A 27,455-nucleotide genomic window follows, 5' to 3' on the forward strand; every position below is an offset into this window, starting at 1 on the left:
GATCCGGAAGACGATGATACAGCTATTGGCTGACGATATCTGAAAGGTAGCAAACCAGGGGCCGCCCATCGCGCTCGCGCGGCTCCTTCTGGGAGTCGTAGTCTCAGACGCTCCATTCCCGGGGTGGCGCCGTTCGGACTCCGCGTCCCAGCATCCTCTGCGCGAGCTCAGGAGCACTTCCGCCCTGTTGTGAAGTGGGTGTCTCGGTGGGTGAGTCCGGGTGGCGGGGCGGGGGCAGCTGAGACTCAGGCTTTGGGCTGGAGACTTAGGAGGTGGTGGTGTCACGGGGGGCCGAGGACGGCGAGGGGAAGAAAGAAGTTTATATGTGGGTGTGGAGGGTGAGGGGCGGCCAGAGGACGAAGCGTCCAGAGATGGGAAGGGTCATAGCGGGGTCGGGGATGAGGACGGGGATGGAGGGACCTGGGAATGAGGGGGTTCTTAGAAAGGTCTGTAGGTGAGAAAGGAGAGAGGGGTTTTGGAAGTGGGAGAGTCACAGAAGGATCTGGAGACCACAGAGAAAAGGGTAGACGGTTCTGGGGTCCTGGCAGGAAGGGAAGATGAGAGGGCCTGAGCGCGAAGCTTCATCTCCCCACCTAGAACAAACATATCTAATTTGATGCCCTCTCTAATGGTTGTTACCTCTGGAGCCTAGGGGGTGGGACTGGCTATTGTGTTCCGCCCCAAACCTGCACTTCTTTCCTTCTGCCTGATGGAAGGGAACGGCACATCCTCCCCTTTATCCACCCACCTGCCTACCTGCCTACCTACTTTAACTCTCGGATTCCTCTTGCATTCTAATCTATCCACGCACCTTCAGATCGTTCCATTGCTTCAATATGTCTTGAATCTGCCCCCTTTCTTGTCAGGGTTTTTAAAGAAGCCTCCGACTTTTCACTTCCCCAGCGTGGAGAAACACGTTGCAGCTAGTGTGATCTATTTAACCCATAAATCTGATGATGCCTTCTCCTGCTTAAAAACCTTCGTTGGCTCTCATCACCTGTAGAAGTAAGTCTAAACCCCTTAGCGTGACATTCTAGACTCTTCATAAACTCCTTCTGGTGCCTCATCTTTGTGCACACCACACTCTAGGGCTGTAAAGATTTTATCCATTTCCTGGGTAGGCCGTTTGGTTTTCCACCATTGTATATGCTGTTCTCTCTGTTCAGAATATTTTCCCTCTTCCCCCATTCTCTGCCAAGAGAACCACTCTTTCTTTAAGAACCAACTCAATTGTTACTCTGTTCATTTCCCTTAAGCAGATTAAGTCATTCTCAACTTCCAGCTCCCATGACTTCTCTTACTGTATTCACCGTGTTTCATCATAATTATCTGTGACTTTTTTTTGTCTCTTTCACTAGATTGTGAGCATCTCCAGGACAGGAACAGTGTCTGAGTCACCTCCATGTCCCCATTGCCCAGCCCAGAGCAATAAACACTTGATGTAAATCAAGTAAATCAGTAAATACTTGATGAATGTGTGAATAAAGACCATCCAGGGTAAGCTTTGCTATACCAGGTTTGCAGATTGCTAGTTCCAGAGGATTTCCAGGGGCGGGAGGTTTAGTCTTCTCCTGCCTGTGAGGGTTGTCTGTAGGAAGCTGAGGCCGATTCATTGCTGATGGGTGTTTAAACCAGGAGTGTCAAATACATGGAATGTGTGCTGCCACTTCCCCTTCCTGTGTTCCCAGCAGTCATGGCTAATTTGTCACAGCCCACATTCACAGTGGGACTCACAGTTTTCAGCACACTACTCTAGGCAGTCACTTCCAGTTGATGGAAGTTTGTGCTTTAAATGAAACCTATTTGTTCTGCCTGGTTTAAGCCCTTAGTTGTGAGGTCAGCCTGTTTTAAGCCATAGATGGACCATCAGCCAAGTGGGCCTGACAGCCTTTGGGAGCTCCCAGTTTCTTTCTCTTGGAAGTCACAGACCAATCTTGAACTTTTCCATGGGAGTGGGGAGGATCTTCTCTTCCTATCTTACTGTTCACTGGGTGGCCTGCTAATGTCCACATCCACACTCCTTACCCCAGGAGCCACGATGCCTCTCAGCTTCTCTGAGTTCGTAAAGGGATCCTGATTTTAATGGCAGTCAATGCCTATTCCTCATTGCATGGGAGAATGTGTACCCTTTGTAGGTCTTCCTGGATATTGGAAGAGACCTTTGAGATCATTTAGCTGAAAGGGGGCAAAGTGATGTCCATGTTGAGTGAAGTCCATCATCAATGCTTTATTTAATCTACATGGTGTTTGAAACAATTTTGAGTTGGTTGCCAACATTTAAAAATCTAGAGTTCTAGCTTCTCTTGGAAAAATTGGAAGGCCTGGGAACACTCTGGGTTCCCTCTGGTGCTCCGTAGTTAGCCACAGTCTCCTCCCAGTTCACTTCACTCACTTATTTGCATTGCTTAGCCCCTGAAGGCATTCAGACTTGTAACCACTGATTCTAGTTTCCCTGCCCTCTTGTTCTACTCTTTTTATCCTAAGTGGGGGACCTAGGGCAACTGCTATTTAGGGTCAGGCTATAAGCTGCAGCCTTAGTAGGCAGCTGCAGGGGCTACATGACCTAAAGTCACACAGCTGAAAAATGGCAGGAGTAGGACTAGAACCCTGATCTGCTCACTGCTGCCTTAATGTTCTTTCTGCTCTTCCATGCTATCTTCTCAGGAGTTTGGATGAGTAGCAGATATAGAAGAGGCCATGTGATATGGTTAAGAAAAATGATCAGAGAAAATTGATCTGGGCTTAGATCCTAACTCTGCCTCTTGCTAGTTGTGTAACTTTAAGAGAGTCTTCTTCACAGAAGCCTGGTTTCCCTATATGTATTTGAGGATGTAGTGAAGTCATACCTTATCAGATAATTCCATTCTAAAGTCAGCACAGAAAGTGAAAATCACATTTAGCGAAAATCGCAGTCAGCTTGAAAATCCTTTGGCAAAGAGTCATTTCAAAATCAACACTCTGTCTTTCAATAAGCTAACCAGCACAGTTGGGTTTTTTAGTTTGAACATTAGATGAAAAAGTTGGCTTGTGTAAGGGGCCATGCTGTATGAAAGACACTGCACTCACTCTCAGTGGAAAGAGAGGCCTGAGGGAACTAAGACCAACCTGGCAATAGTGAAGTCGTGGGTCTCATCACCACATGTTCGCTCTTGAACAGACACATAGTGAATGGAACTGATTGCACTATTTAAATGATGCTTTTTCTCTTTCTGGTCTTTGTATGTAGTATAAGTTACACGTCAATGAAACGCAGCTCAACAGTAATGACACTCCATTTGCTTGCCTGGAGGACTCAGCACCTTGCCAGGCACCTTATGACTCAGTAAATGGGTACTCTTGGAGGTGGCTGATCCTAATGAGGCCCAGATATTCCTGGTAGACTAAGGACTGAAGAATGCCCTTATCCATTTTCTTTCAGTCACTTCTATGAAGTCACCCTGTTATTGGCTGACTGTGTTGACCTCCCTCTCCCCACAATAGGCTGCTATCCATATTTGTCTAAGCAAGGAGTGGAAAAAGTTGTCATATATGGTCCCTGGGGCTTTCTGATTTCTATTTGAAACTAATCTTTGGGATTTTCAGATCTTCCAGGAAGAAACTACCTATTATCTGAGACTGTGGGCATTGGGCCTGGGGTGGGACTGCTAATTGTCTATTTTGTTGCAGTGTCCTCTTTATGCAGGAGCACAAAGATCTTTGCTTGATTATTGACTGTGTCTCTCACTAGACTGTTAACTTTCATGAAGGCAAGGACTGTCTGTCCTAGCTACTGTTGGATCTCTAGCTCCCTGTACAGTGCAGGGTACATAATGGGTACTCTGTGAAAGACTGGTGAATTAGTCCTTGTGTGAGAGAGTAACAGAAATGTGTTTGGACTAGTGCATCAGTGAGGCTGTGGTTAAAAAAGAAATCTCATGAAAGGTTAATTTTTTTAATATAAATTATGGACCCTCCATATTCCATTAGGCTTTTGAAAGGCAAAAAACTCCTTAATGGCCCTGCTACTTATCAGATACTGGGTTGGGCACTGTGGATACAGAAATGAGTAAGATACAATACTGGCCCTAGTAATACAGTATAATAGGGCTGTGAGATGTAGGAACAGGTAACTACAATAATGTAGGATAACACCTATATTAGAGGTATGTACCAATTTCTTTGGGAATAAGGATCAAGGAGGCAGTTCATGAGGGCAGGAATGGGGGTAGGGCATGACAAGGGCATGTCAAGGAATTCTTATCAAAGAAGGTGACATTTGAGCTGGTAGCTGAAGGGTGAACAGGAAGTTACCAGGTAGCCATGAGTTGTGCTCCCAGCTTCTTTCCAAGTATGTGGAGGTCTTTAGGACAAGCCTTTATTTTTCATCATCCTTGGCTTGTTTCCATACAGTCCAGTCAGATGGCCTAAAATGTAAAACGCTACCCTCCTTCCATTCTCAATTCAGCTGTGTCATTCCCACTTGGAAGCAGCTAATAGCCTCCTTTGAGTGGGCATTTTTTATGTCATTTAGACTTGTTGGGAACAACACAAAGAGGGCATTTTCTCAGGTAACCTAGCATAGGTGTCGTCAGGGAGTCTGTAATCTCCTTGGAGACCTACATACATCCCTCTAATGTAATGTAGAAAGTGGTGTCACCAAGAGAGATGGAAATAAAGAAGAGAAAGGGATTTTATCTAGTAGGAATAGGAAAGTCATTTATTCCTTTATTAAGTTTATGTTTACTTTTTTTATTTTAACATTTACTTGTACATTTTAGTGGGATACAGTGTATTGTTTCGATGCATATACTGCACAATGATTCACTTAGGGTAGACAGCATAGTTTTGTACTGTTAATCTTCCACTTCTCCTGTCTGATGTGTAATTTGCAAACACTTTCTCCCATTCTTAGGTTGTCTCTTCACTTTGACAGTGTCCCTTGCTATGCAGAAGCGTTTTAGTTTGATGTAGTAACATTTGTTTATTTTTGCTTTTGTTGCCCGTACCTTTGTAGTCTCACTCAAAAAAGCGCTGCCCACTCCCATTTTGTGTACTGTTTTTCCTCTGTTTTCTTCTAGTAGTTTCATAGTTTTGGGTCTTAAATTTACATCTTTAATCCATTTTGAGTTGATTTTTGTGTATAGTGAGAGATAGTGGTCTAGTTTCAGTTTTCTGCATGTGGATATCTAGTTTTCCCAGCACTATTTATTGAAGAGGCTGTCCTTTCCCCACTGTATATTCTTGGCAGCTTTGTCGAAAATCAGTTGGTTGTGTGTGGGATTATTTCTGGGCTTTTGGTCTTTTTTTGTGACATTACCATGCTGTTTTGGTTACCGTAGCTTTACAGTATATTTTGATGTCAGGAAGTGTGATACTTTCAGTTTTGTTCTTTTCATTGAAAATTGCTTTAGCTATATGGGGTCTTTTGTGGTTCCATTTATTCTTTTTTTAATCTAGTGTACACAGAAAGGGATTGTAATCCTTACTTCATGACACACCATCATCATTAATAGATTATTCATGACTTTTTTACTTATTGAGTGCTTTCCATGTGAGCTGAGCACTGTGCTAGGTCCCTCAGGAAGTTTATGATCTTGTGGGCAAGATAATTATAATAAAGGATGATCAGGATTATGGTAGAGAAAATATAAGATGCTATGGAAGCTTGTGGCTGAGGACCAAATCTTGTTTTAGGGTATAGGGAAGTTTTCATGGAAAAAGTGCAGTTTAAGCCAAAGATTCACTTAAGGTTACACAACTAGGTGAAGAAAGGGAGGAGACTATTTGCAGTGAGACCACAGCATGGGGGTGGGTTCAGAGAGTAGCACAATGTAGGAAATGTGACCTGTGTGGCTAGAACACCCTGGCTAGTGGAAGCAGGATAAAGAGATGAGGCTGGAGACTTGGGCAAGGTTTGCACTTGATTCTCAAGGAAATGGGAGATTGCTGAAGGGTGTTTATCAGCCAGTGAGCGCACCGGCCAGTCCTATATAGGATCCGAACCTGTGGTGGGAGCGCCGCTGCGCTCCCAAGCGCTGCACTCTCCCGAGTGTGCCACAGGGCCGGCCCTGAAGGGTGTTTATCAGGGTGGTAATGTAGTCAGGTTTTGATCTAGGCTGGTTGTTGTGCAAAGAGAGAAATGGGTTGGGGTGAGGGGAGTAGAAACAGGGACATGAGTGAGGAGGCTGATCGAGTGAAAGACATGATGATTCTCTGGTCTGAGGTGGTAGCATTGGGGATGTAGATGCCATGTGGACACAGCTTGGTGATGAATTGGGTGTGGGGGATCGTGGAGAAAGGTGATGACCAGGTGTCTGGTGTGGGCAACTTGATGGAAGGTGGTGCCTTCACTGAATAGGGAGCTCCAGGAGGTGGGCAGGTTTGCAGGAGAAAATGATGAATTCAGTTTGGGACCCATTGAGTTTGAGGTGCCCAAGGGAACAATCAAGTGGAAATGTCATGTGGGTGTTTGGATTGGGGGTCTGGAGGTCTGGAGGTCAGGTCCAGGTCCAGGCCCTGGCTGGAGTTTTGGGAGTTAGCAGTTTAGAGAAGGTGAACAGTACCAAAGGGGCCAGGTGACCAAGGGGGAGTGTAGAGTGAGAGGGATTTTGCAATCTTAAGTGAGAGCATCCTTAGAGGAATGCCAAGCTTTAAGGCTTAGGAAGAAAGGCCTTACGGGAGGGGGTGGCATTTGGAGCCAAACTTGAGGGAAGATTAGACTTTGGACATGTGTAGAAGGGAGGAAGGCTACACCAGGGCCAGATCACGGAGGCCTGGGATGCCAGGCTAAGGTGTTTAGGCGTGTCCCAGAGGATTTTCTTGTCTTCCTCCAAAGTGTGTTGGCTGCTGGCTTTGGTGCCAGATTGTGGTCCCACTGCCTGTGGGAAAGGGACATCTCTTAGCATCTCCATAGAAAGGCAGTGGAAGGGGAAAAGTGAGGCTTCTGGGTTCTTTTGCTAACTCTGTCCTTTGTCTTTCTGCCTTCAGAGCCTTGAGGAACAGTCCCTCTCCCAGGAGTCCCTTGAAGAACATACCATAGATGCAGGAAGACATTGAATGAAGATAGCCCAGCTGAAGTGAGACATCCAGGCTAGACCATGGCGGTGGCCCTGGAATCCCAGGCCCAGGCCTCTCCCACACCAGAGCCTGAAGACCTCCTGGTTGTGAAACTGGAGGAGGACTTGTGGGGATCAGAATCTAAACCCCAGGAGAAGGACCATGACCCTGTTCCTGGCCCTGAGGCCTCCCGCCAGCGCTTCAGGCAGTTCCAATACAGGGATGCAGCTGGACCTCACGAGGCCTTTAGCCAGCTCTGGGCTCTGTGCTGTCATTGGCTGAGGCCAGAGATCCGCCTCAAAGAGCAGATCCTGGAGCTGCTGGTGTTGGAGCAGTTCCTGACTATCTTACCCAGGGAGATCCAGGCTTGGGTGCAGGCGCGCCACCCTGAGAGCGGTGAGGAGGCAGTGGCCCTGGTGGAGGACTGGCACCGAGAGGCCCGGGGTGCAGGACAGCGGGTGAGGCAAATAGGCTATTCTCCAAGGAGCAAATCAGTGAAGGCAGTGGGGCTGTGACTAGGTTAATAATTGCCAAAATCACAATAAGAATAATAATTACTGAACAACTAACATTTGTTGAGCACTGCTATATACCAGCCACTATATACATAGGTTAACTCATTTAATCCTGTTGACAATTTAATGAGATAGGTACTGTTATCCTAATTTTGTCAATGAGGAAAAAGGCAGAGAAAAGATAGGTAATTTGTTCAAGATCACATAGCTACTTGATGGTAGAGCCAGAATGTGAACTCGGGCAGTCTGACTGTAAAGCCTGTGTGGGTAACCACTATGCTAAACTGCCTCCCAGTGCCGTACTCACAGTATGGTCAATTTGTATTTTGTTTTATACTTGACAAAATCTTTTTATATATATGATCCCTTTGCATGTTTATAGCAGTAATGTAGGTAGATGGAAATAGTATTGTTGTCTTCATTTTACAGATTAAACTAAGGCCCAAAAAGTCAAGTGGTTCACAAAGGTCACTCAGTGAGTAAACCAGAACCTAAACCCATATCCTTAGGTTCCAAGGTCATTGTTCTTTCCACTTCATGACAGATGCCTCATCTGCAAACCTTTGGAATTAAAATACCTCTGAGTCATGAGACTCAAATGAGATATTAACTGACATTTTCTGAGTACTCACTGTCAGACAGTGTTCCAAGCTTTTTATATATATCCCTTATCTAATTAACCCAACAATCCAATATCATTGCCATTTTTCAAATGGGTAAACAGAGACAAAGAGCGGTAAGTAATTTGTCTAAATTTATATAACTAAGTGACAGAGCTGAGATAAGGGAAGTTAAAGCATTGTGGATTTCACATTCACAGTTTCAACTATTTGCAAGGGACCCTGAAGGTCTGTGATATAATATATAATTTTGCTATCGCACAAATTTTGAATCCTGCTTTGAAGCTGGTATATGTAGAATAGATCCTTTAGCTGGCTGTAAGCTGAGCCAGCCATCCAGAACTTTCATCTAAACATAACTTTGTTGTTCTGTACTTGTTGTAGTCAGTAATTCTTGTGATATTATGTGTAACTACATTTTGTTGAAGGAAAATTACAGATTTGGGAATATGTTTCTTGCAAATGGCAGGGGTTTTCAGTACATTTAAACTGCAAAGCTCTATACAGATGTGAGATTGGGGGAAGAAAGGTTTAAGGTGTATGGCTTTACTTTTTTGATTCCTTTACAAACTGATTGAAGATACAGAGAAAATAATATTTAAAGTTACAGAACTAAGTATCAGAGAGTGTGCCTTATTTTAACATACCACTCTGCTTCCTCTTATTATTTCTTTTTAAATAAACCAGCTATTTGTCTTAAGTGGCAGTGAAGAAACAAATGGAAGTCTTAGAGTTTCAGAGCTGGAAGACGAAGAACTTGGGACCAGAGATGAGAATAAGATCTCTGTGATTCTTCATCTGTAAAATGGGAGGAGGGTTGGACTAGACCAAATGTTCTCAAATTATATCCCAGTGAGTTGACCAAAGGTTGAACTGCTTCTAAAATAGATTCTATTATGTATTTTTTTCCTGTGACATTAATTTTTACTTTTAAACTTTTCTCTCTGCTCCTGAATACTCACAAATTTCAAAACAAATGGATAAGTAGCAAAGGAACTGGTTATTTTCAGGCACATATGTTGCAGCTTGTGATTTTACATTGCAATGTATCTAACTTAGTTATGCTCTGTGCAGGTAAAATTTTTCCAAGTGTTAATAATGGGATGAAGTATATTAACTGTCTTCCTCAAAGTAAACTACCACCTGGAAAAGGTTGGCACCTCCAGGGCAAAATGGCCTCTAGGATATTTTCCTAAAAGGGATCTTTCAGTTCTGTTATTTTGTGACTTTGAACTTGTTTCTTCTGTCATCATTATCTTGCAGAACCCCTCTCTCCATGAGGTGTACAGGCATTTAAAAAAATGGATTTTATTTTTTAAAGCAGTTTTAGGTTCATGGCAAAATTGAGCAGAAGGTAGAGTTCCTGTCTACCCCCCTTCCCCAGCTTCCCCCACTATCAACATCTCCCACCAGTGGTGCATTTGTTACAGTCGATGAACCTATATTGATACATCATTATCATCTAAAGTCCATAGTTTACATGAGGGCTCACTCTTGGTGTTGTACGTTATATGCGTTTTGACAAATGTGTAATGATATGTGGCCATCATTATAGTTTAGTAAAGAATAGTTTCCTTGCCCTAAAAATCGTCTGTGTTCTACCTATGTATTATTCCTTCCTCCTAACCCCTGGCAACCACTGATCTTTCTAATATCTCCATGGTTTTGCCTTTTCCAAAATGTCATATATTTGGAATCATAAAGTATGTAGCCTTTTGGGACTGCTTCTTTTACTTAATAATATGCATTTAAGGTTTCTCCATACCTTTTCATGGCTTGTTAGCTCATTACTTTTTAGCCCTGAATAATACTTCATTGTCTGGATGTCCCACAGTTTATTTATCCACTCACCTACTGAAGTACATCTCGGTTGCTTCCAAGTTTTGGCAGTTATGAATAAAGCTGCTGTAAACAGCCATATGCATATTTTTGTGTGGTAAACAGGCATTTTTGATGATTCATTATTTACCCTCCCGCCTCCCCATCCCACAGTATTCTACTGATTTTTTTTCTTAGTAATGTTTTTTAGGGAATAATATTTTTTAGTGCAGTTTTAGGTTCACAGCAAGATTGAGTGGAAAGTACAGGGGTTCCCATATACCTCCTACTCCCAGATATGCACAACCTGCCCTACTCTCAGCATCAGAGTGAACATTTGTTATAGTTGATGAACCTACATTAACACATCATTATCACCCAAAGTCCATAAATTACACTGGGGTTCACTCTTGGTGTTTTACATTCTGTGGGTTTTTTTTTTTTTTTTGTCTTTTTCGTGACCGGCACTCAGCCAGTGAGTGCACTGGCCATTCCTATATAGGATCTGAACCCGCGGCGGGAGCGTCGCTGCGCTCCCAGCGCCGCACTCTCCCGAGTGCGCCACGGGCTCGGCCCCATTCTGTGGGTTTTGACAAGTATAATGACATGTATCTAGCATTGTATTATACAGAACAGTTTCACTGCTCTAATAATCCTCAGTGCTCTGCCTATTTATCCCTCTCTCCCCCCAACCCTTGGCAACTACTAATCTTTTTACTGTCTCCATGGTTTTGCCTTTTCCAGAATGTCATATAGTTGGCATCATACTGGTAGGTAGTCTTTTCCTTTAGTAATATGCATTTAAGTTAACTTACATGTTTTTTCATGGCTTTATAGCTAATTTATTTTTAGCATGAAATAATATTCTGTTGTTTGGCTGTACCACAGTATTTATCTAGTCACCTACTGAAGGACATTTTCTTGTATCTAAGTTTTGGCAGTTATGTATAAAGCTGCTGTAAAGGTATGTGGACAAGTTTTTGTTTTCAAAAACCATAAGGACATAAGTTTTTAATTCATTTGGATAAATACCAAGGAGCATGTTGCTGGATTGTATTGTAGGAGTATGTTTAGTTTTGTAAGAAACTGCCAACTATCTTCCAAAGTGGCTGTACCATTTTGCATTCCCACCAGCAGAGAATGAAAGTTCCTGTTGCTCCACATCCTTGCTGGCATTTGATATTGTCAGTGTTTTGGATTTTGGTCATTCTAATAGGTATGTAGTGGTATTTTGTTGTTTTAATTTTCAGTTTCTTAATGACATATAATGTTGAATATCTTTCATATGCTGACTTGCCATCTGAATGTCTTCTTGGTGAGGTGTCTGTTCATGTCTTCCCATTTTAAAATCAGGTTGTTTGTTTTGTTATTGTTGAGTTTTAAGGGTTCTTTGTATGTTTTGGATAACAGTCCTTTATCAGATGTTTGTTTTGCACATATTTTCTCCCAGACTGTGGCTTGTCTTCTCATTCTCTTGACAGTGTCTTTCATAGAGAAGTTCTTAATTTTAATGAAGTCCGGCTTATCAATAGTTTCTTTCATGGGTCATGCCTTCTGTGTTGTATCTAAAAAGTCATCACAACACCTAAGGCCCTGTAGGTTTTCTCCTATATTATCTTGTAGGAGTTTTATAGTTTTGCATTTTTATAAAACTATAGTTTTATAGTTTTATTTTGAGGTCTGTGATACATTTTGAGTTAATTTTTGTGAAGGGTGTAAAGTCTGTATGTGGATTTGTTTTTTTTTGCATGTGGATGTCCAGTTCTAGCACCACTTGTGGAAAATACTGTCTTTGCCTCATTGTATTGCCTTTACTCCGTAGTCAAAGTTTGGTTGACTGTATTTATGTGGGCCTATTTCTGGGCTCTCTATTCTGTTCCATTGGCCTCTTTGTTTATTTCACCGATACCACATTTTCGATTACTACAGCTTTATAGTAAGTCTTGAAGTGAGGTAGTGTTGGTCCCCCAATTTTGTTCTTCTTCAATATTGAGTTGGCTATTCTGAGTCTTTTGGTTCTCCATATAAACTTCAGAATTAGTTTGTCAATAGCCACAATATGAGGGTACTTCAAAAACTGCATGGAAAAATAGAATTGAAAAATAACACAAATCTTTTCATGAACTTTTTGAATTATCCTCATATATCTTGCTGGTATTTTGATTGGAACTACACTGAATCTGTAGGTCAAATTGGGAAGAACTGGCATCTTGACAATAGCAAATCTTTCCATGATCATGGAAGATCTCTCCATTTATTTAGTTCTACTTTGATGTTATTCATCAGAGTTTTGTAGTTTCCCTTGTATAGATATTGTACATATTTTGTTAGATTTATACCTAAGTATTTCATTTTTGGGGATGAGAATCTAAATTTTAATATAAATTTAATTTCAAATTCCACTTGTTCATTAATGGTATAAAGGAAACGTTTGATTTTGTATATTAATGTTTTATCCTGCAATCTTGCTGTAATTGCTCTTTAATTCAGAAGTTTTTTTGGTCATTTCCTTCAGATTTTCTCCATAGATGTTCATGTCATCTTCAAACGAAAATAGTTCTATTTGTTCCTTCCCAATCTACATACCTTTTATTGTGTTAGCTAAGACTTTGAGTATGATGTTGAAAAGGAATAGTAAGAGAAAATTTTTGCATTGTTCCTGATGTTAGTGTGAAAGCTTTGAATTTCTCAACATTAAGGAGGATGTTAATTGTAGGTTTTTTTGTAGATGATTTTCATCAGGTTGAGGAAGTTCCCCTCTATTCCTAGTTTGCTGAGAGTTCTTATCAGGAATGAGTGTTGATTTTGTCAAATGCTTTTTTTGTATCTATTGATATAATCATGTGATTTTTCTTCTTTAGTCTGTTGATATGATAGATTACATTCATTGAGTTTTAAATGTGCAACCATACTTGTATACCTGAGATAAATCCCACTTGGTTGTGGTATAATTATTTTTATACATTGTTGGATTTGATTTGCTAATATTTTGTTATGGATTTTAGCATGTATGTTCATGAGAGATACTGGTCTCTGGTTTGCTTTTCTTGTAATGTCTTTGTCTGGTTTTGGTATAGGATACTGCTGGCCTCACAGAATGAGTAAGGGAATATTCCTTCTGCTTCTGTCTTTGAGAAGAAACTATAGAGAATTTCTTCTTTAAATGTTTGGTAGAATTCACCAGTGAACCCATCTGAGCCTGGTGCTTTCTGTTTTGGAAAGTTATTCATTATTGATTCAGTTTCTTTAATAGATAGAGACCTATTCAGGTTATATATTTCTTATGTGAGTTTTGGCAGACTGTGACTTTCAAGGAGTTGGTCCTTTTCATCCAGGTTATCAAATGTGTGGGCATGGAGTTGTTCATAATATTCCTTTATTATCCTTTTTTTTCCCCCCAAATTTTATTTTATTTTGTCAATATACAATGTGGTTGATTATTGTGGCTGACTACTGAAACCTCCCTCCCTTCTCCCTCTCCCCCCTCCCTCCCAACAATGTCCTTTCTGTTCGCTTGTCGTATCAACTTCAAGGAATTGTAATTGTTATGTCTTCTTCCCTCCTCACCCCCCCCCCCCGGTTTTTTGTTCATTTATTTATGTATTTTTAGCTCCCACAAATAAGTGAGAACATGTGATATTTTTCTTTCTGTGCCTGACTTGTTTCACTTATTATCCTTTTAATGTCCATGTGATCTGTAGTGACGTCTACTCTTTCATTTCTGATATTAGTAATTTGTGTCTTCTGTCTTATTTTCTTAGTCTGGCTAGAGGTTTATAGATTTTATTGATCTTTTCTAAGGACCAACTTTTGTTTTTATTGATTTTCTCTATTGATTTCCTGTTTTCAATTTCATTGATTTCTGCTGTAATTTTTATTATTTCTTTTATTCTGCTTTAATTTGCTTTTCTTTTTCTAGTTTCCTATGGTGTAAGTTTAGATTATTTGTGTTAGATCTTTCTTCTTTTGTAATATACACATTCAGTGCCATAAATTTCCCTCTAAGCATTACTTCTGCTGCATTCCACAAATTTTGATGTTGTATTTTCATTTTCATTTAGGTAAAAATATTTTAAAATTCCTCATTAGACATCTTCTTTGACCCCATGTTATTAGAAACATTTTATTTAGTCTCCAGGTGTTTTGGGACTTTTTCAGCTGTCTTTCTGTTATTGATTTTTAGTTTAATTCCATTGTAGTTTGAGAGCAGACAATGTATGATTTCTATTCTTTTAAATCTGTTAAGGTATGTTTTATGGCCCACAATGTGGTCTGTCTTGGTGAGTGAATGTTCCATGTGAGCTTGAGAAGAATGTGTATTCTGCTGTTGTTAGATGAAGTACTCTGTAGATGTCAATTATATCTAGCTGATTGATGGTGCTGTTGAGTTCAACTGTGCTCTTACTGATTTTCTGCCTGTTGGATGTGTCCATTTCTGATAAAGAGCTACTAAAGTCTCCAACTAAAATATTGGATTAATCTAGTTCTTCTTATGTTCTGATACATTGTTGTTAAGTACATTGAGTATTAAGTGTATGAGTAATTCTTGTGTGTATTAAGGATTACTATGTCTTCTTGGAGTGTTGATCCGTGTATCATAATGTAATGCCACTTTTTAATCCCTGATTTCTTTCCTTGCTCTCAAGTCTGCTGTGTCTGAAATTAATACAGCCACTCCCCACTTTCTTTTGGTTAGTGTTAGCTTGGTATATCCTTCTCCCCTTCTTTACTTTTAATCTATATGTATCTTTATATTTAGACAATATACAGTTGGGTTGTATTATTTGACCCACTCTGACAATTTCTGTCTTTTAATTGGTGTATTTAGAACATTGACATTTAAGGTGATTATTGATATAGTTGGATTAATATTTTTAAAATCCTGGTCTGATAATTACAACATTCCTGCCATGTCTGACTCTGATTCTGATGCTTGCTCCTTCTCTTCAAACTGTTCTTTGTCTTTTAGTATGACTTACAATTTTTTGTTAAAAGGTAGACATGATGTACATGATGGGTAAAAGGAACTGTGGTAAATAGGCCTTTAGTAATATGGTGATAAATTGTGGGGGGAGGGGAAGCATTCTTTAGTTCTACAGTTAGTCACAGGCTTTGGTAAGCCTGTGCTCCTGGACTCTAAGCTTCACCAGTGCTTCTCAGCTCCACCCCTCCCCAACGGGTGGGACAGGATGCCTAGAGGGGCTTCAGTCAGGTATTTCCCTCTGCCATGTGGCAGAGTAGAGGGCACTGGAGCTGAGTATTTCCCTTCTGTCAGTTAGGGTAGGTTTTGGTAAAACAGTTTCTCCTGAGGGCAGGCCTTGTTAAGAAGAAAAGAGTGCACTGGCATATTTCAATCTGGTTCCTTTTCCCTGTCCCCTTCCTGAAACATAGGGGATTTTTCTCTGATATTCCCTGTGAGGACCTGGTAGGGCTCCTTGGAGGTAAAACTCATAAAAGTTTGTGCCTCCCACCAACACTCTACACTGGTTCCCGCAGAGGTTTCTACCTGGTAAGTTGTCATTCTATGAATCCACCTACCTGTCTCTCCAGTTTTGGGGTCAGCAGTGTGCCCTGTGACCTCACTTTGCTGATGGACCTGAGAAGGCTAGTTGATTTTTTAGTTTGTTCAGCTTCTAACTTGTTGTTAGGATGGAGTGGCAACTTCTAGGCTCTTTACCTGCTGGACTGGAAACCAGAAGTCTGTCCTCTTGATTTTTTGCCTTCTCAGTCTCATTTGAATCTACTTCTTTCTGTGTCCACAGTTACCATCCACGGAATGAGAATCTTTGTTCAGGATGGTAGTAGTGAGAGGAGCTGGGGTTGGGAGTAAAGATTGTTTTTCAGTCCAGTCACACCGTTCCTCTGCAGATTATAACTGCAACAAAGTGAGTTTTTTTTTAAATGACCATATAAGAATGTTGATAGATGTTTTCTCCCTGTGAAGTCACATGGTAACATTGGGGGGATCTTCTCATTTGGAATGGCCTTTGATGCTCATGAACCATTCCCGTATATTTTCTCAGTGGTAAAAATCCCTCTCTTTGAAAGTGGATTTGAGTTTTCCAATCAGCCAAAAGATTTTTGAAGCTAAGTTTGGTAAACTCAATAAATAAGTTGATGAAGATGGATGTTATCATTTTGGTTCAAAAAGATAAGGTTCAGAGCAATGTATCTAGCCTCTACCTTTTGTGCGAAAATGGGGGAAAAATAAGAATATAAGTTTACATTTGCTTGTATATAGAAAGAACTCTGAAAGAATGTGGAAGCATATGGTTACCTATAGTGAGGAGGGGGGCAGGAACTGGGCAGATGGGATAGAGGCAGGGCTGGGGGTGAGGTATTTTCACTGAATATACCCTTGTATGTATTTTCTGTTGGTAAACCATGTGAGTATATTACCTATTGAAAAAATTGAAATGCATTTTTCAAAAGGTGTTTCTATAAAGCATTGAGATTGGTATATTGTTGGGGTTTTAGGGCCAGGAAATAACACGTTGGCCTCTACCTCTGAATTTTGAACCAATATTCCCTCCCCTACCAAAGTGGGTCTTATTGAACTGATGATTTTTGGCCATCTACGTATAGGAACTGGAATTGTGTGCAGAAGAGACCAGGTCCTTAAAAGCAGTGCAAGAATCTCAGAGTTTCCAGCTGCAGCCAATGGATCACTGGCCTGAGGGACAGTCCCAGAAGCAGTGGGTGAAGAATACATGCCCTGACCTTTCCAATTACCTAAATGCCAAGATGGTACCACAGCCCTTGAAAGAGAGTGGTGAGTACCAGGAATCTGGGAATATCAGGGAATGATGCCATTTTCCTTAGTGGGAGGGGTGGGAGGCAGGGAAGGGCACATGGGGAGGAAGGATGTGCAGCATTCAAGGCAAAGGATGGGATAGTGTCTGATGGACACGGTTCCTGAGAAGTAAGGTCAGTAAGCATTGTTCAGGAGGTTGAAGCTCCCGATGATGCCAGCCTGCTCTACTGCAGCTGGAGTCTTGCAGCAGGTGCCGGCTACAGGTGGTTATAGGAGTTCAGAGCTGGCATCTCACATACGGCACATCAAGGTGGCTTAGGAGCTAGCTACATACTCTAGAAGGGAAGTAAAAGGGGAGATCTGCACTGGCCACTGGGACAGTCTTAGTTTGATCCACGCATGACTGTTGGAAAGCTGATCTCAGAGGGAGGTGGTTTTTAGGAACCAGAGCTTGGGTTTTAGAGACTTTTTCTTTCCTCAGCTGTTCTTACTCCTCGAGTCCCTACTCTCCCAAAGATGGGGAGCGTTGGAGATTGGGAGGTAACAGTTGAGACCCAGGTAAGCTACTGTTTGTTCTTCCTTTCCTATCATTACTGCTCCTTTGTTCTTCCCCCCAGTGCTCCTCTTCTCTCTTCATGGCCTTTCCTCAGCAAAAGGGCAGAAAGCACAGGGTGCTGGTCTTTGCCCTTCACCCCCCAGTCTGCTGGGCCTGTCTGTGTCATGCTACCCCTTATAGTGCTAGTCTCACACGTGGTATCTGTATTCCCATGATCTTTCCTGGGGCCAGGTAGAGGTGGGTTCCTAGGCTGTTTTCAAGGGCCAGTGACATTTGAAGTCCTTCTCTTGTGCATCTCACAGGAAGCCTTGGGCCCTGGCAAACATGCTGAGAAGGAGTTCTGCAAGGACCCCCCAGGAGACAACTGTGGGAACAGCGTGTGTCTGGGTAAGGAAATGTGCCCTTTGAAGAACATGTCAGGTTTTTGGTACTCACTTCCCAAAGAGTTCTGCCACTCCCTTAAGAATCATGGCTCTGAAGTCCCTGGAATTTCAGAGATAGGAAGAACACTTGCTCTTTGTAGCCAACACTGTGATGGCAGGGATGGAGTGTGCCTAGATAGAGGCTGGCAGGATGGCTTCCAGGAGCCTGCTCTCTCGGGGCTCATTCCCTTCATTGCCTCAGAACATTCATCATGGTCCAGGGGCTGGGTCTGGCCTGCTGTCTTAGATATCCCATCTTTTTAGCACCAAACAGGATCTGTCTGTCAGGGGCAGACTCAAGTGAACTAACCTCATGAGACCAATGTATTAAACACAATGAGAAATAACTATCACGGGGCTCAAAATACTTGAAGCCCATGTGACCAGCTCAGCCTTCTTTCTGTGTAGGCACACCTTGGTGGGAAGCCAGGTAATAAAGAACCATTTTCCTGTGGATCCTGGGGTCACTTTGCGGGGGGTTAAACACGTGAATGGGGCAAAATAGAGGAGACTGTAATAGGTCTGGCTCATGGTAAGTTAGATACCAGAAGCTTGTGGGCTACTTGCTTAAGTGTGGAACCCCTTTTATACACATGATATCTAAGGGAAGTAGTGTTCAAAGGAACAAACTTTGGGAAATGCTGAATTAGATTATCCTTAAGCCTCTTTTAGCTCTAAACTCCTTTTCATGTAGTTTTCTTCAAATATTTATTTTAATTTAAGGCTTCCTATTTTGTTAGGGCTGGGGGTTGTTGGGACAGCAGTCCTTTAGACATAGCTGTTCTAAAATAAGGAAATTTATTTTCTCACACTATTAGAAGTTCAGAGGAGGACATGCGCTAACCACAGTACAAATTAGCTCAGCAATGTTCTAATGGACTTACGTTCTTTCTGCCATTTTTCTTTCTCTCTGTCTGTATTAGCTTCATATTAAAGCAAGACAGAGGCTCATAACACACACACACACACACACACACACACACACACACACACACACACACATCTTTCCTCCAACCATGGAATTTTGTCTGATTGGGCCAATTTAGGTCATGTGCCCATATGTGGACCAATAACAGTCACTATTTTATGTGATATGTTTCATAACAACAATAACAAAGCAAATGAACAATACAAACAGGTCACTTAATGTTTTTGGTGAAGTGGTCCTGTTGCCTCTTAGTTACTTCTCCCCATCCCTCCAGACATTTTAAGAGATTGGCATGGGAATTTGTTACCAGCTTCTTGCAGGGAAATGATGTAAGTTTCAGAGACATTTTGGACAAACACTCTGCTCAACAAATCATTTCTACTCAGCCATTTCTCTTCTTCCCTTTGTATAGGAGTTCCAATTGAAAAACCAACTATTACCTCCCAGCGAGAGCAAGGACCAGAATTCTGGGATCTAAACCTTATAAATTCTGAGAAAAGGAACACTGCAGATTATAGCCTGGATAATGAGCAAACAAAACCAGCTCAGGCATTGACCTGGAGGGATTCAAGGGCCTGGGAAGAACAGTACCAATGGGATGTGGAGGACATGAAGGTGTCAGGTGTTCACTGGGGCTATGAGGAGACTAAGACTTTCCTGGCAATTTTGAGTGAGTCTCCTTTCTCTGAAAAACTCCGGACTTGTCACCAGAACCGCCAGGTATACCGAGCCATTGCAGAGCGGCTAAGGGCACGGGGCTTCCTGCGGACACTGGAGCAGTGTCGGTATAGGGTCAAAAACCTCCTACGTAATTACCGGAAAGCCAAGAGTAGCCACCCACCAGGGACCTGCCCCTTCTACGAGGAGCTGGAGGCCCTGGTGAGGGCTCGGACTGCCATGAGAGCCACAGATGGCTCAGGAGGTGCTGTGGCTCTCCCCAGGCTGGGGGATAGTGATGCAGAAATGGATGAACAGGAAGAAAGTGGCTGGGAGCATGAGGAAACAGCAGAAGACTGTAACAGTGCTGGTCTGGCCCCTGATGAGTCCGCCCAGGGGCCTAGGATTGCAGGGGGGCCAGCTCTACTCCACAGTCGTATTGGTAAGAACATGGGGTTTAATCAGACACAGATTACAACCCTATTATCAGCCACACTGCTGCTCCCTGAGATCAGGGCACATACTGCAAGTATGGATTGACTTAAGGCTAAATTCCTTAGGTCATCCTCAAACTCCTACTCTCTTCTGTGACCGAGTCTCCTTGCACAAGTTTTCTTAGTTATAGAAGCAAACACTTTTAAAGCCTTAAGGGTCCTTAAAATAGCAAATGAAGTATTTCCCAAAGTGTGTCACTGGTAGTATGGGGATGATCATAGCCATTACGTAAGTGAACTTTTAATTCCAATAGTTATGTACAGTCATGCGCTGCATAATGACGTTTTGGCCAATGATAGACCACATATACGATGGTGGTCCCATAAGATTATAATGGAACTGGAGTATGTAATAGGCTACACCATCTAGGTTTGTGTCATGCACTGTATGATGTTCCCACAACTACAAAATGGCCTAACTATGTATATCTCAGACTGTATCCTTGTCATTAAGCTACACTTGGCTGTATTTCTCTTAATGTATATGAACATGTCAACCTGTGATTTCACAACAGTAAATTTAAGTAAGAAGGATAGTGAGTGAAATATTGAATAAACAGAACAGAAATCATGACAGTGTAGACTTGAACAATCAATGTGTTGGAAATATCCAGTCATTGTAAAGGTGGAAACACTGAAGTCCAAGAGATGAAATATCTAAAGACACGGAGGTTGGAGCTGAGCCAGGATCAGAGCCTATGGCTCTTGCTTGCCAGTTTTATGTGGTTTTCCCTCTACCATGCTGCCTCCCTGGGCTGCATCACTTACCTGCAGAGGAACTGAGACTAGACCATCTCCTTTTTATTCCTCTATAAAAGAGGAAAGAACATCCTTAGCTGGACTCAACTGCAGGATTATTTGAAATCCATTTATGTCTTTAATCTTTAGGGATTCTCAGCTAACATGTTTTGTGAAAAGAAGAATTCATAAAGTAAGCAGGGGACACATATTGAATGGATATAGGCAGAATCTCATGGATCCCAATTACAGACCTTTCCCTGAACCAGTCAGCTGAAGCCAGGGGAGTGGGGTTATCATATATAATTAACAGGGCCATCCATCTAAGTCCTCTCCTTCAGCCAAGAATCTAAGTGTTAGTAGGATCTCTTAGAAAGGGATGGGTTGGGAAGTTCTGGCTGACTTTCCTAGCACACCTCTGAGAAGCAAGGGATAGTCTCCAGGCACCTGGACAGTTTCTGAGATGGCTATATTCTAGATATTATGGAAGGGTAGGTTACCACTGTCCCTGATAACCTAGGAAAATCTTATTAAATCTCACACCTCTGAACTCTTCACTCCTGACAGCAGGTGTGCACTGGGGCTACGAGGAGACCAAGGCCTTCCTGGCAATTCTCAGTGAGTCTCCATTCTCTGAAAAGCTTCGCACCTGTCACCAGAACAGTCAGGTGTACCGGGCCATTGCAGAGCGGCTGTGTGCACTGGGCTTCCTACGGACCCTGGAGCAGTGTCGGTACAGATTCAAGAATCTCCTTCGAAGCTACCGGAAAGCCAAGAGCAGCCACCCACCAGGGACGTGCCCCTTCTATGAGGAGCTGGACTCGCTGATGAGGGCTCGGACTGCAGTCAGGGCCCTGGGGACTGTCAGGGAGACCACAGGTCTTCTTAGGTCTGGGCAGAGCAGTACTGAGGCTGATGACCAGGAGGCCTGGGGTGAGATGGCAGATGAAGATGCCATCAGACCTCCAACCCCACATCCTAAATCCCCAGACATGGGTAAGCCTGGAGTAATTGGATGTCCACAAAATCCACAGGCATGTAGGAAGAGTGAGAGAACCAGCCTCATTATCTTTCATCTCTGAAGTAAAACAGAATGAGATTGAATGGGAGAATTTGTGCTTTGCTTAGACTATCCAGTCTCTAGGTAGCGTGAGCCCCCAGATGTGACAGTCAGTCAGTCTAGCTTTTACAGGTATACATCTGGGCAGTTATAGAGTTTATTCAATCTTGTATGACATAGGATGTACTGAATGTACTAGTAGAAGGAGGTGTTCATTATCGAATAGTGAGATAGGGGCCATGTCCCAGGCTCTGTTCCTCAGTCTTGCAGGTCAGAAATGCATGTGTGGGGCCAGCCCGTTGCTCACTTGGGAGAGTGTGGTGCTGATAACACCAAGGCCATGGGTTCGAGTCCCTACATAGGGATGGCCAGTTGGCTCACTTGGGAGAGCGTGGTGCTGACACCACCAAGTCAAGGGTTAAGATCCCCTTACTGGTCATCTTTAAAAAAAAAAAGGGAGAAATGCATGTGTGCACCAAAACTTGATTAATTTCATGTTAGTCACTTTTACAAGATGTGAGATATAAGATACAAGATACCAATTCATATTAGCCAAATTCATAAGACACAAGATACAGATATATAAATAAATGCTGATGAATGAACAACTGCATTTCTTTCCATTTTTCAGGTTTTGAGATGAGGAATGAAGATGAAGATCAGATGTCAGAGCAGGACATTTTCGAAGATTTGCCTGGAACCTTATCAAAGTGTACTACAGAGGCTGTTTGCCAACCTCATGATTGGGGGGAAGACAGTGAAAATGAAAACGAAAGTGAAGGACAGTGGGGAAATCTGCCACAGGAACAATGGGAAGAATGTTCTTCTGAAGAGGACTTAGAAAAACTTATTGACCATCAAGGCCTGTATCTTGCAGAGAAACCCTACAAGTGTGACTCATGCATGAAAAGCTTCAGTCGGAGCTCCCACTTCATTGCCCACCAGCGGATCCACACAGGTGAGAAGCCCTACAAATGCCTTGAATGTGGAAAAAGCTTTAGTGACCGCTCCAACCTCAATACCCATCAGAGAATCCACACTGGAGAGAAGCCCTACCAATGCCTTGAATGTGGGAAAAGCTTTAGTGACCATTCCAATCTTGTTACCCACCAGAGAATCCACACAGGGGAAAAGCCCTATAAATGTGGGGAATGTTGGAAAAGCTTCAACCAGAGCTCAAACCTTCTGAAACATCAGAGAATCCACTTGGGAGGAAATCCTGACCAATACAGTGAGCTTGCAGAAAATTTTGGTCAAAACCCATCTTTTAGTGCTCATTGGAGGAATTCTACAGAGGAGACATCTACTGAACAACCTCAAAGTATCAATAAGAACTTGAATTCTCCTGGATTGCATGGTGCCAATTCAGGGGAGAAACTTTATCAGTGTTCTGAATGTGGAAGAAGCTTCTCTAAGAGCTCTGCCCTCATTAGTCACCAAAGAATCCATACTGGAGAGAGGCCATATGAATGTGCTGAATGTGGGAAAAGCTTCAGTAAGAGCTCCACCCTGGCCAACCACCAGCGAACCCACACTGGGGAGAAGCCATATAAGTGTGCAGACTGTGGGAAGTGCTTCAGTGAGCGCTCCAAGCTCATCACACACCAGAGAGTGCACACAGGAGAGAAGCCCTACAAATGCCTCGAGTGTGGAAAATTCTTCCGTGACCGTTCTAACCTCATTACTCACCAGAGGATTCATACAGGAGAAAAGCCGTATAAGTGCAGAGAGTGTGGGAAATGCTTTAACCAGAGCTCCAGTCTTATTATTCACCAGAGAATCCACACTGGGGAGAAACCCTACAAGTGTGCAGAGTGTGGCAAAGACTTCAACAACAGCTCCCACTTCAGTGCCCACCGGAGAACCCACACAGGAGGGAAAGCATCATAGGAGACACCTCCCCCCACAACAAAGGAGAGGTGTATATTTCCATTTTCCAAGATCATAAGACATATGCTGGAAAGAAACCTTCCAATTTTTAAGCTTGGTGTATACCCAGGGAAGTTATTGTGGTATAATCCATATGACTTGGAAATGAATTACAAATATTAAGGATCCAGATTTGAAGGCACTTTTCTCTCAAGTGTAGTTTTTCTCCTGAAAAAACCCACACGCAATCCTCAGGCTGTCCTTGTATTTACTATCATGTGGGAACTTTATCAGTATTTGAGCCAAATTGGTAATTTAGGGGATTAGATTTAAATCAGTAGCCCTGAGCAGTGATTCTAAACTCTTGCTGTGCCTTCACACCATCTGCATGTATACACACCCCATCAGAAGTGGTTCCCATACAGTTTCATATCCTCATGGGAGAACTTTGAGACTTGGTGGTGAGAGAGGAGCTGGCCTGGAGCATATCACTGCAAGCTCAGCAAAGAGTAGGAACAGCAGACATCATTAAAAAATCATTATTAATGATAGCAAAAATAACTGGTATTTATTGAGTATTTGCTCTTTGGCAGGCTCTATGCTAAGCATTTTATATACATCATCTCATTTAACCCTCACAACAACTCAAGGAGATAGGTACATTTTTCTCTCCATTTCCCAGAGAAAAGCGTGTCTTGGGAAAGCTAAGTAACTTGCACTGGTACACACATTTGAAAATGGGAGAGGCAAGATTCAACCAGATCTGTCTGTCTCCAGAGTCTGAGGTGCTCTTAATGCTCTACTGAATTCCCTTTCACGTTAGGGCAGGTGCCAGGATCTCAAAGCACTTTGTAGACCAGTTTTCCTGTTAAAATCACTTAATGAATTCTCCTTTTAGCAAATGTGGAGACCAAGAATTCCTAAAGATTGAAGGACTTGGAATATTCAGAATTGGTGAAGTGCTTTGAGCAAGGCTAACCTATTTCCAAAGCACTTGATATGAATTTCCATCTTTACAGTAATATGGATGACAGATGTAGGTGGGTTGAGACTGAGAAGAATATGTATCCAAAGTGATGTTTCTTCCAATGAAATACTGCTTTGGATAAGGAAGTGGGGTTTAAGAATTTCCTTTTCCTCAGGGGCCAGGCCTACTTCTTGTGACACTTGGCTGATCATAGGTTAAAATTTACAGGAAGCTGGGGTTCCTTGCCAGTGCTCATCCCTGTGTTTTACCTCTCTGGCCCTTTCCCTTTTGGTGTGGCAGAAGCTTTTTTCCTTATCCCCATGTCAAGACTGAGGTGGAAGGTGTTGGAGTGTGTGGTCCTCTCCAGAAGGCTTTGAACTCTGTTCTGCATTTCAGGTTCATGGCACGATTTTATCCTGAGCCATCTTGACCCAGGCATACCCAGTGCTTTCTAAATGTTGGCCATTAAGACCAGCCTCCCATGAGACAGGCTTAATCAGAAAGGTTTACACAGGATGGTTTTCTGGTTTGCAGCACTTTGGCTTCCAGAGTTTCTCCTCAGGAGGATTTAAAAACGTTGACCAAGGACTTTGGTTTCCATAGGACTTTAAAGAAAAGTCCCTCTCCTGACATCTGCTTATGACACTGGGATACCATTTATACCCTGGTTAGCCCATAGACACATAGACCTGGGAAGTACCTACCAGACAATGGATGTGATGGAATCTCGAAGAATAAAACTTTCTATTCATATGTGAGGAAGTCAGTGGAGAGATCTGCCACTCCCACCAGAGTGAGATCACTCCTTAACCCCTTCTTCTGACTCAGAACCTCCCTTCCCAAGAGCCAGCCCACCTGGGATAAGGGTCTGTCAACTCCTTTTCCATTCCTGGCACACATGCTCTCTGAGGGGTAGAGGTCATGGAGAAACCCTGGGTTGAAATCAGCAGATGTCAGAAATTGCAATAAGATGATGGTATGTAGAATTCAAGTGAGCAGAGAGGAAGGGTCCCAAAGGAGAGGAAGGGGGTTCCAGAGAGAGGCACTGTGGTTAGAAATAGCGTGGGTTCAGGGTGGGGGTAAACCAGGAGGTAGGAAACTGTGGGAGCTGATACTAGAGGGGTGCTGGGGCAGGGTCATATATGAGTGGAGCTTGGACACCAGGCCCAGTGTGACTTGTTCAGATATGTGTTGTCGACATCTAACAGTTGAATGGAACTCTGGTGTGCTGCAGTGCAGACGGCCTGTTGGGACACTATTGCAGTATTCCAGTTAAAGGTGAGGGTCTGCACCACAGCAGTGGTTACACTGAAGTGGGGAGGCTCAGGGACAGCAGAGGAAAACCAGAATGCCGTGGGTGACAGGTGGAGTATCAAGAACTGGGAACACAAGAGATGCAGATACGGCAGGAGGGCAGAAAATGATTAGTTTGGGACATTTTGAATGAGAGGTGCCTAATGGATGTCCAGGTGACCACTGGACATCCTGGATTTGGATATCCTGGATTTGGATATCTGGGCCTGAAGTTAGGAGAGAGGTTAGGACTAGAGAGTTATCTAGGTATGCATAGTACCTAAACTCGCGAGAAAGGGATTATGTTCTAAGTCAAAGAAGTATTGGGCCTAGGACAGAAGTTGGGAAGCACCCAAATGGAGAGGAAGATGCCCCTACAAAGGAGATCTAGATCACTCCCACTCATACCACCTCCCAGTATTCCTACCATTTTTTGGACCCTGCCTCCCTTGCTGCTGACACCTGAATTCTCAATGTAGTCCTGAGTTTTCTGGAGCCTTTGCTGTGGAAACCAAGCTGAACTGTGTGTGGAGGGGAGATGGAGCCCTCTCCTCACTTGGGTGTCACCCTTTCCCCTACTCTTGGAAGTGCAGAAAAGAGTTTAGTCACTTTGTGGAGTAACATCTTTGGGGACGGTGTGGCTTTGAAGTGGTGAATGTAGTGATGTCTGGAGTGGATGTGGGTGTGGCAGGTTGTCTCATGTTTCGCAGGCTGCCCTGGGTCTTTGTTCTCCAGAGTTCTATTCTAGCCTTGCTTCTCCCTTCACTCCATTCAATATGACTATTTTTTTTTTTAACCACTATATGCTGATGACTTCCAGATCTTTCACCTGTCCTGGCCTCTCCTCTTAGGAGCCCAGCTCCCTGCTGGCCAATCCTGCTTTGGTCACTCCAGGCCCCTCAAAGCACCCATGTTTACACACAGCTGTCTTCGACCCACTCAGTGGCTCCCAAGCAAGCTGCCTTCACACATCCCGGTGAGCCTTGCATTTGCACATTCAGACTCATCCTGGACTTAGTCCCGCAGCCACACATTGTCCCTTCTAAGGGCATTTCCAATCGGTCTGGGGTTACCCAGCTGCTGGAGATTCTCTTTCTGAATGGAGTCAGTACCTAAAATCAAAATTAATCATGCACCCCTACCTCAATTTTGATCTCATCCTCCCTTTGGACATTGCTTAGCCCCCTACTGGTAGCAGCAAACACCATTCTTAAGCCCCTGCCCCAATCTGCTATGAGGGGTTAGTGCTATGTGCAGTGGGAGGCCAGGGAAGGAGAGGAGGGGTTTGCACTGGGCCTCAAAGCATGGGATGATAGACATTGTAGTCTCCCCACTCTGCACCCCCCACTCCCGGCTGTTTATCTTTTCACACTCCCAACATCAGTATTACGACGAGCATGTCTAAAGATCACAATGATGTTAAAGCATAATTTTTCCCCTCACTCTGATTTTTGGCAAACCTACAGTTACCTCCAAATGCATTAGGTGGATAAAGGCAGGTTCTTTCCTTACTTCCATTGTTATGGCCCCCACCACACACCACAGCTGAGCGGAGGGCCTCTGTCCCTCATTTCCCTCTGTTATATCTCTTACCTGCTCCCCATCAGGAACCCTAGCAGGAGCCTGCACCCCACAAACCCCATCCTATGGTGCTTGGAGGAAGAGGCAGAGAGCTCAAGAGGTCTTGGTTCTTCTCCAGTGAACGACTGGTCAGTTCTCCCACTTCTCA

The 27,455-nt window shown here is 43.0% G+C and overlaps 1 protein-coding gene across 7 annotated transcripts; it reads left to right on the forward strand.

Moving 5' to 3' along the window:
- Positions 1–167: 167 nt before the first annotated feature.
- Positions 168–23,984, forward strand: ZSCAN20 (zinc finger and SCAN domain containing 20). Of its 7 annotated transcripts, none has more exons than XM_063104782.1 (10): positions 170–206; positions 867–1,005; positions 1,359–1,497; positions 6,967–7,493; positions 16,574–16,760; positions 17,224–17,300; positions 17,601–17,685; positions 19,061–19,747; positions 21,105–21,533; positions 22,229–23,984. In XM_063104782.1, exons 4-10 carry the CDS (start codon positions 7,077–7,079, stop codon positions 23,485–23,487), a joined length of 3,141 nt encoding a protein of 1,046 aa, XP_062960852.1. In that variant the 5' UTR covers positions 170–206; positions 867–1,005; positions 1,359–1,497; positions 6,967–7,076; the 3' UTR covers positions 23,488–23,984. The 7 variants fall into 7 exon arrangements, with proteins under 7 accessions (XP_062960857.1, XP_062960852.1, XP_062960858.1 ...); XM_063104788.1 differs by having other exon boundaries at positions 21,108–21,533; XM_063104784.1 differs by having other exon boundaries at positions 172–210.
- The last annotated feature ends 3,471 nt before the right edge of the window (positions 23,985–27,455 follow it).

Source organism: Cynocephalus volans, chromosome 8 (genome assembly GCF_027409185.1).
Source record: "Cynocephalus volans isolate mCynVol1 chromosome 8, mCynVol1.pri, whole genome shotgun sequence".
Classification (NCBI taxonomy): domain Eukaryota; kingdom Metazoa; phylum Chordata; class Mammalia; order Dermoptera; family Cynocephalidae; genus Cynocephalus; species Cynocephalus volans.